This window comes from Scatophagus argus, chromosome 4, assembly GCF_020382885.2.
Source record: "Scatophagus argus isolate fScaArg1 chromosome 4, fScaArg1.pri, whole genome shotgun sequence".
Lineage (NCBI taxonomy): Eukaryota > Metazoa > Chordata > Actinopteri > Scatophagidae > Scatophagus > Scatophagus argus.
This window is the reverse complement of record NC_058496.1, coordinates 26,031,938-26,040,367: the sequence shown is the minus strand read 5'-3', so window position 1 is coordinate 26,040,367 and position 8,430 is coordinate 26,031,938. Positions and strand designations below refer to the sequence as shown.

The following is an 8,430-nucleotide window of genomic DNA, read 5'->3' as shown; positions in this document are numbered from 1 at the left end:
GAATCAAAACACTGAATGCACTTTTTAACCTGATTAATTCTGCTGTGTTAAACGCTGAAACTAAATGGTACAATCACTACAGCTGTTCTGTCTTTTGCTTTTTAGGATTTAACTGTTGCTGCCAATAGAAAGGTTTCCTTTTCCCACATTTATTAATAATAAATCTAAAATTATAAACTCACTAATATTGTGATTTTGCAATTATTCATTCCATCCATGTATTTTTTATATACAGTATCAGAACATTTCAGTTGTGTCAAATGTATAATTAATTTAATTGCTTATCAACTTTATAAAATACAATAGTGAATATATTTCCCATACTGCAATGAAGGTCCTGTTTTCTTTAAATGTACCATTATAGCCGTTTTAAATTCCTCAGTTGTCAAATGCTATTCTCTTCTGATTTTTGCGTTGTTTTTGCCTGTCCAATGCCTCGCCAATCGGTGGCGCTGTTGACGTATTGTCAAAAATGAAGTCCAAGCTGACGAAGAAGAATTTTTCCGGAAGCTACTTTATCTGAGCACGCGGTACGTCCGGCCTTTCCAACAGGGCAGCGAGGAGGAACATGGTGGGGAGCCGATACTCATCTAGCAATTATGAGTTTTTTTGTGTTTATCTCAGCTAAGTGCGATTAAATGTGTGTTATACGGACACATAAGCTTCTCATATAGTTGTTGTTACATACGCTGATTCGTGGGGTGCTATGGGAAAGGAATAAAATGTTATAATATGGAGCGCTGTCACCGTCCGACTCCGCTAACCTGAGCTGCTAGCCAACTAGCTAAAATTTTGCCAACAGATAGCGTGCAGCGATATTGTGTCTTTGTATATACCGGTAACAGATTTTCTTTTTTACAACATGACGAATGATGTTGCTAATTGATAATGTGTGATAATCTCAATGAGCTGTATCAACTTGATCGACTCGTGTCGGGAAGAATCACACTGAACAGAGATGGGGGGTTTGTGTGCTGATGCCGCCTAAGATGGCGTATTTGATAGTAATGTGTTACTGTCACTTAAAAATGTTTCTGTTCTTGTGATGGCTCAGGCCAAAATCAAGGCACGAGATCTGCGGGGCAAGAAGAAGGAGGAGCTGCTCAAGCAGCTGGACGACCTGAAAAACGAACTGTCCCAGCTCCGTGTGGCCAAGGTTACGGGTGGAGCTGCTTCCAAGCTCTCCAAGATGTAAGTGCAACATCAAAGTGACTTAACAGCACTATCGTCCATTGCCCTACTAGTGGCTAATAGATACAGGGGTGCTCTCTGTAGAAGTATGGCTTGGTAGTAGTGTGGGAGCTAGGAAGAAAGAGGTATAATTTATGTGCTACTGAACAGCTTTCACGTTGATCAAAATGTTTAAAATCGACTTTTGAAGATTAATGTGATTAGAAGTGCGTGAGGTTACTACTTTGACATTTAACATTTTCACTGTAGTTAAATGGTTTGGATTCTCCAATCTGCAAACACACTACCATCACCTAATAAGAATGGTACACCTAAGAAGATGGTACAGTTGGTAGTATTTTGTGCTCGAAGTATTTTATAATATGCAGTTCCTTTGAATCGGTGGGTAGTTCTACACATGCAGACTAACCTCTGGGGGTAGAATAGCTGCGTTAGGCGCTATTTATTTGATAGGGATTTAACATGATTTGTGAACACCTGTATATGTCTAGGCCAGTTCATCAGTAAACAAAAGTCTGGGATGCCAACAGAAGGTCTGACTTTGCTGTTTGTTATTGCAGCCGCGTTGTCCGCAAATCCATTGCCAGAGTCCTGACTGTAATCAACCAGACACAGAAGGAGAACCTGAGGAAGTTCTACAAGGTGAGAGCTTTGAATTGCTTTGGATTGTACCAACACGCCTCACTGAAAACAAACACAAGCATGTCCTCTTGGGACTTCAGGCATTTTCTCTTTGCTTCTCGAGTCGAAGATGATACTTGTTGAGCTGATGTTTTGCTGATGCATTGACAACTGCTTACCAAAAGACTGAGACTTGATGAACTGAATAACCCTCATAATCAGTGTTTACATGGACTGCAATAATTCAAATTCAGACATTTTGATTTGTATGTTAATTGGGGTTGCTGATTATAAAGTTGTTACTAGAATTTGAAAAGCCTGGTCTAGTGATTGTGGCAGTTAAAGATGAAACAAAACTAAATGGATGGTAAAGGATAGTAAATCTTCCTAAATATCTCTTACCATGTCTTACCAGACATATGGATTGTGACTACTCATCTTAGAATCACATCTTAGAAAAAAGGCAGATGAAGTTTCATGTTGTCATATCCAAATGCAATGGAATTTCATTTAGTGCTGCTTCAAAATTGCAGTCAGTGTAAACACGGTGAACATGACAGTAATATTCTCTTCTGTTGATGCGTTACACGTCATATTTTCCTGAGCTGGCCACAAGCACGTGTGTGTGTGTGAGTGTGAGTGTGAGAGAGACGTTAAATGTTGTTACTGCCGATCATCATGGGCTGAGGCTCACCTCTTTGTCAAACAAAAAATTGCATTTTGCATCTTACTTTGAAAAACCAAATGTATGAAAATACTAAAACCGTGCTCTTTTTGAATGTCTTTAGCATAAGACATTTGTCCTTCTTAACCAGCTGCAGATCAGCCTTTTCCGTCATCTTTTGTCAGCTGTCATTCTGACAGAACTGCAGAATGTTTTTATTATTTTATTCATGTTTACTGAAAGTTAATGCTTTTCAGGGTAAGAAGTACAAGCCCCTGGATCTGAGACCCAAGAAGACCAGAGCTCTGCGTCGTCGCCTCAACAAGCATGAAGAGAGTCTGCGGACCAAGAAACAGCAGAGGAAAGACCTCCTCTACTCCATCCGCAAATTCGCAGTCAAAGCTTAGAGGCTTTTTCTATTGACAAAATAAAATCTATGTAAAAGATGATTCATCTTGTGTAGTGGTTTTGTTTTTTAGAGTTGGCCTGTCAAATGGAGATCTTTTTATGTTTGGACAAGCAATGTTAACATGGCTTTGGGTCAAATGTGCTCAGTGGAACAGAAATTTCTAATTGTCTTAAATCACTAACTCTAGATAAATGAGTTAAATTTAAATACTGAATGAAGTTGATAAAGTAGGGAGGAGTAAAAAAAAAAAAGCCAGCGATGATTAGTCTAGAAAAGGGAAACTGGCTGCAGCTCTAGTTTAAAATATTGTTTGATGATAATGATTACTTTTTGTGATCATTGTTCTATGATCTCCAAGTGGCTCAGAACAGCAAGTGTGGCTGTCACTAGTTAATTTAAATTGGAGGATTCTGTTTAACCAGGCCACTTCTTTTGACTGCGTAAAGGCAAATGCTCAACAATGACAGCATAACTGCGGTGTATCGCAACTAGCTGATCTCTGTTGTTTCTGGATTGTAATAAGCCTGCTGTTGTCGTTTATAGAATATTAAAGGAAATTTAAAAGCAACTGGTCAACTACGGGCCAAGAAGAGTTATTTGAAATTTTGGAAACTAAACTAAAATTTGGAAAGCAAAACAAGAACTAAGAAAATATTGGTATTACATTTGTATTTGGAAAAAATTGTAGCTGAGGAGTTTCAGGTGAGTGTGTGTGGGTCTTAGAGCTGAAACGCTGAATAAATAAATAAATAGAAACTTTTTTCAGTGCCGTTTATTTTTTGAAATATAAATTTGTTTCCGTTTTAAATTTGGGGTTTGTTTCCAATGCCAAACTTTATTTTAATTTCGCTGTCTGAAACCAGGCGACCAGGTTTTAAGACATCTGCCTCTAAGCCAATACAACGGAGTGAACTAAACTTGGGGTCTTGATTCTCAAGGTGCTTCAAAATGTTACTGGCAAACCTGAAGGGATCGTGTTTTTCCAGGAACGGCAGAAACCTGGGTGCCAGACCTTACACTCTCATGCAGGCTGTTGGGATGTGTTGTGCTGCATTTGGAAAGACAGTGGTCTGAGAATAGTGAGCCTTAGGAATGCCTGGAATGGCAATCACCTTTATTCTAATTACTTTCCTGCTATCACCATTCTGTTAGCTGCTCTTTAGTTACCTTACAACACACAACCCGTCACTGTCCCTTGCACTGGTGCACATTGTCACGATGCGTGTTCAAACCGCCCTCCTCGCGCTCTCACTTTGTTTTAACATGTTTTCCTCATCTCATCCCAAATCTGCAAAGAAGTTAGGTTGCTTCAAAGTCAACAACTGCAAATGCATCATGAAGGATGGGAGCGGTGTGATAAACCTGAAGGCTATGGGAGATGCAGACGGTTTCCTGGGGCGTTTGAAGCCTGTGTCAGCAGAGAACATGTGGGCCAGTGGGAGATCCATGTCGGAGGTCCTTCTGTCCTTCAGCCCCTGCCAGCCCTTCTCACAGCCAGAGGACCTGACGGGAACTGATTGCACCAATGTCGCTGTATGCCTCACTGTCAGGTACAGTAGACAGGATTCAGTGCTGAGATTCACCATGACTTTAACCCTTCTGCTCACTGCTGCTATGCTTTAAGGAATGAAGGTTATTTCACTAAGATTCTTTATTTACTGAGGAGCACGTGAGACATTTGCATGCTACAACTTCCCACCAAGTTTAATGCTATTTTCATCCCTCCTTAACCTTTTGTTTCCATAAACTACTAACTTGTTCTTTAAAGGGTAGGGCTGAAATGATTCGATTTTCATTATTGTCAACAAGGCCCATGAAAAGACCAAAACCAACAACGTGTTGGCATATCAATAAATACTTTCAGACTTTTCTACTCCGCCTGTGGCTCTCAGGTCCAGTTAGGTTCAACTGAAGATGCAAATTACTCATTGCGGGGTCCTGCTCAAGGTTTCTTCCTGTTAAAAGGGAGTTTTTCCTTGCCACTGTCTGCTTGCTCGGGGGTTCAGGCTCTGGGTTTCTGTAAAGCATCTAGAGACAATTTTGATTGTATAAGGTGCTATATGAATAAATTGAACTTGAATTGAATTTAAAAATGGCTCACAAATGTATAGTTTTATTTTTTAAAAAAGGTTCCACTCATTTCTTTAAACGGCTGGTAGTTTTTAATCAAACGTTACTCAAATGGAAGTAAATCGGTTTTAACCAATTCTTTTTTTTTTTTCAAATTAAAGCTACCCTACAATCTCTCACATACCCCCTGACAACAGCAGAAGTACCTTAGTGAGTATTTGGGACAGCAGCGTGGTGTGTGTGTGTGTGTGTGTGTGTGTGTGTGTGTGTGTGTGGGACTGGGTCAAAATGAGCAACAATGTGTGTGTTCATGGTATTGAACTAACATGTCAGCCAGTGCGACAGTGCAGCTCAGCAATGGAGCTCTATGTCACAGAGGAAGGAGATATTATCAGACTTTTCTTTAATTTGTTGACAATAAGGAAAAGCCAGAATATGACCAGCCTGTCTTAATTCTTCACCATATTTCTGTGTATATCTGGCTGTCATGTTTTGTTGATCATAGTGTGATCTTTAGAAGCATGCTTGGAAAACTTGCTTTTGGTTGTGAATACTCTGATTTGGAACACTGACAGGCTGGAAGTCATTGCCTGTAAACTCTTTCAGACAGGTTGAGATGTTTAGCTACCAATTCCGACCGTGAATGTGCACTTTGCTTTTGCATCAAGGTTCTTCCTCTTTGGGGAGGGCATTTTTTTCCCCCATGTCTCTCTGGTTTTGCATAGTGGTGACCAGCAGTGGCCACCAGGGGGCGCCCAAACATACAGACTGAAAATGTGTGAAAAGATTTGTGTGCTTTTTGTCAAATGTTACCTGTTAATGGTTTTTCTGGGAGTTTTTCCTTAGTCGATGTGAGGGTCGAAGGGCAGAGGATGTTGCTGATGTTATGTTAAGCCCTTTGAGACAAACTGCTTGTAAAAACGGGCTGTACAAATAAAGTTGTCTTGTCTTGTCTTTTGTTATATTTGTTCTTATTTTAAGTACTTAACACTTTCCATAGTAAAACAAATAAAAACATAACTATAGTCGACTGTAGTGCACATCTACCACATTTCACACTGTTTTTTTTCTAAATGTAGTTACTGCCTCTTTTTTGATTGAGCAGCCTCAATCCTTTAATAAATATCCTTTCAGCGACATATGTTTAACTTCATTTAGAAAATATGTTGTCATCCGTCTGCTTTCGTCATCTGGCACTTCCGACACTTTGTTAACTCAAAGAATCCCTTTGTTGTTTAGTGATGTCTTGTCATGTGCACAGGTATCGCAGAGACTTTAGCCATTATATCAGCTATGGGAGACATGAAGGGAATGAATTCCACTACAACAACACCCTGAAGATGTTGTCTGTTTTATACTTTTGTGAGTTACAACACAAACATCACACATGCATTCATTTATGCCACTGCTCACCTTGTGACCGATAACCAGTCCTGTTTTTCTCCTGTCCCAGCTCATGACGAGCAGCCGCTGACAATAGTGCATTACCACTGTAATCCAAATCAGTCCACTTCTTTCATCCGGGACCACAGCCTCAGCATGGAGGAGCCCCTGCAGATCTGGGTGGAGAGCCCCTGTGCTTGTCCAAATGCTTGTGCCATGGGAGATCTGGGCCTGGGCACCATATTTCTCATCATCCTCTCCATTAGTGCTGCTGCATACTTCATCCTTGGTAATGCTTTGTATCATACTTAAAGCAGATAATGTCAACAGAGTGTGAAAAGTAAAGGATTATGACTAAATTTCCTGTTTCACATGCCTGCAGTCGTTAGATGTTGATGTGTTTGTTTGTGTTGGACTATCGTGCACTGTGTTGAAGGCTTTACTGTTTTTAGACTCTGAGCGCAAACACCACGTCCCACACACAGAAATAATCAGTCTTCAGGATGGAGTTACAGAAGAGAATATCCAGAAGAGACAATGACAATTTATGTTTGAATGACTACGGGGTGATTAAGATAAAACGAATTGGTGCTGACTTCATCCGACGGTCCCAAAAATGATTAGGTTAACTGGCTACTCTGCATTGCCCCTGTGTGTGTGGTTGTCTGTCTTTGTGTGTTGGCCCTGCGATTGACTAGCGACCAGTCCAGGGTGAACCCCACCCATAGTCAGCTGGGATAGGCTCCACCTCGCCCCCCAATCGTGATGGATAAAGCAGTGTAGGAAATGGATGGATGAATGGAGTTTGTGCTCAGCAAGTTTAATTAAGTCTTAATTTTTATCAAACTTTCTGAGCAAGTCCCCAGTAGATTCTGATGATGCGGTATGTTCCAATGTAAATCGAGACCAGAGGTTCACCAGTTATTAGTGTTTGTCCTCTGTGAACACTGGTAGACAAATTCTGAAGTACTTTAGTACTTTACTCAAGTATTTCCATGTTATGCTATCATGTTTCTACTAAACAACATTTATCTGACAGCTAGTTACTTATTTTATAGATGAAGGTTTTACACACTATCTCATCCATCCATTTTCTATACCGCTTATCCGTCAGGGTCGGGGGGGAGCTGGAGCCTATCCCAGCTGACTACGGGCGAGAGGCGGGGTTCACCCTGGACTGGTCGCCAGTCAATCACAGGGCCAACACACAAAGACAAACAACCACACACTCTCACACTCACACCTAGGGGCAATGTAGAGTAGCCAATTAACCTAATGTGCATGTTTTTGGTATTGTGGGAGGAAGCCGGAGTACCCGGAGAAAACCCACGCAGGCACAGGGAGAACATGCAAACTCCACATAGAAGGGCCCAGACCGGGATTCCAACCTGGAACCCTCTTACTATGAGGCAACAGTGCTAACCACTGCACCACCGTGCCGCCCACACATTACATCATCGGTTTATAAAATATGATTCACTGTTTTCAATTTCCCAAAAGACTGTAAAATATGTCATATGAGTACCTTCATTTTAATTAAATTCTGCTGCACATTAATGCCATTCGTTTAGAATTCTTGTTTATAACCCTTCAGATAAAACTGCTGTTATTTCACTTTTGACTGTATGCTCTGCCACAAACCAGATATGCACAGATGGATCTCCAGATGTGGAAATAGACTCAGTCATATTAATCGGTCATTTTGCTGGATTCATTGTTTTTTTTAATATAGTCAAGTCATTTCTTCTGACTTCTAACTTAGAGATCTTCCCTTTTCATCTTGACTTTGATCTCCCCTCTCTTGTCCTGACAGGCTCCTGCGCTCTGAGGCCTTTTCGGAGCAGCGGCGGGGTCCAGATCTCTCCAGAGCACAGCGTGTGGTGTATGGTCTGCTGCCTCTGTGCTGAGAGAAGGCCAGCAAGAACACACTATACAGACATGCCCCACCGTGAACGATAAGCAGCAGCATATCTCTGGAACACTGCAGCCTCAGTGTGGCAAGTTTTTTGACCTAAAGGTGTCAACACCCGGCAAATTACATGCAGTGAAACACACACAGGAGCAGTGGGCAACATCAAGCGCCCGGGGAGCA

At 41.1% G+C, this 8,430-nt stretch overlaps 2 protein-coding genes across 2 annotated transcripts; both read left to right on the top strand.

Annotated features, from left to right (window-relative positions):
• Window positions 1-442: 442 nt before the first annotated feature.
• Window positions 443-2,925, top strand: rpl35 (ribosomal protein L35). The gene is made up of 4 exons (XM_046386026.1): window positions 443-571; window positions 1,055-1,191; window positions 1,752-1,833; window positions 2,734-2,925. Exons 1-4 carry the CDS (start codon window positions 569-571, stop codon window positions 2,881-2,883), a joined length of 372 nt encoding a protein of 123 aa, XP_046241982.1. The 5' UTR covers window positions 443-568; the 3' UTR covers window positions 2,884-2,925.
• A 143-nt stretch (window positions 2,926-3,068) lies between these two features.
• On the top strand, window positions 3,069-8,355 carry LOC124057611. Its single transcript, XM_046386025.1, has 4 exons — window positions 3,069-4,435; window positions 6,217-6,317; window positions 6,409-6,627; window positions 8,152-8,355. The coding sequence occupies exons 1-4, from the start codon at window positions 4,104-4,106 to the stop codon at window positions 8,295-8,297; spliced, it is 798 nt and encodes a 265-aa protein (XP_046241981.1). The 5' UTR covers window positions 3,069-4,103; the 3' UTR covers window positions 8,298-8,355.
• The last annotated feature ends 75 nt before the right edge of the window (window positions 8,356-8,430 follow it).

Coding starts and splice junctions, on each gene's coding strand:
- rpl35 (XM_046386026.1), top strand. Junction 1,192..1,751: donor GCTTCCAAGCTCTCCAAGAT/GTAAGTGCAACA, acceptor TTGTTATTGCAG/CCGCGTTGTCCGCAAATCCA. Junction 1,834..2,733: donor ACCTGAGGAAGTTCTACAAG/GTGAGAGCTTTG, acceptor AATGCTTTTCAG/GGTAAGAAGTACAAGCCCCT.
- LOC124057611 (XM_046386025.1), top strand. CDS start 4,104: ATGCGTGTTCAAACCGCCCTCCTCGCGCTCTCACTTTGTTTTAACATG. Junction 4,436..6,216: donor GCTGTATGCCTCACTGTCAG/GTACAGTAGACA, acceptor TCATGTGCACAG/GTATCGCAGAGACTTTAGCC. Junction 6,318..6,408: donor GTTGTCTGTTTTATACTTTT/GTGAGTTACAAC, acceptor CTCCTGTCCCAG/CTCATGACGAGCAGCCGCTG.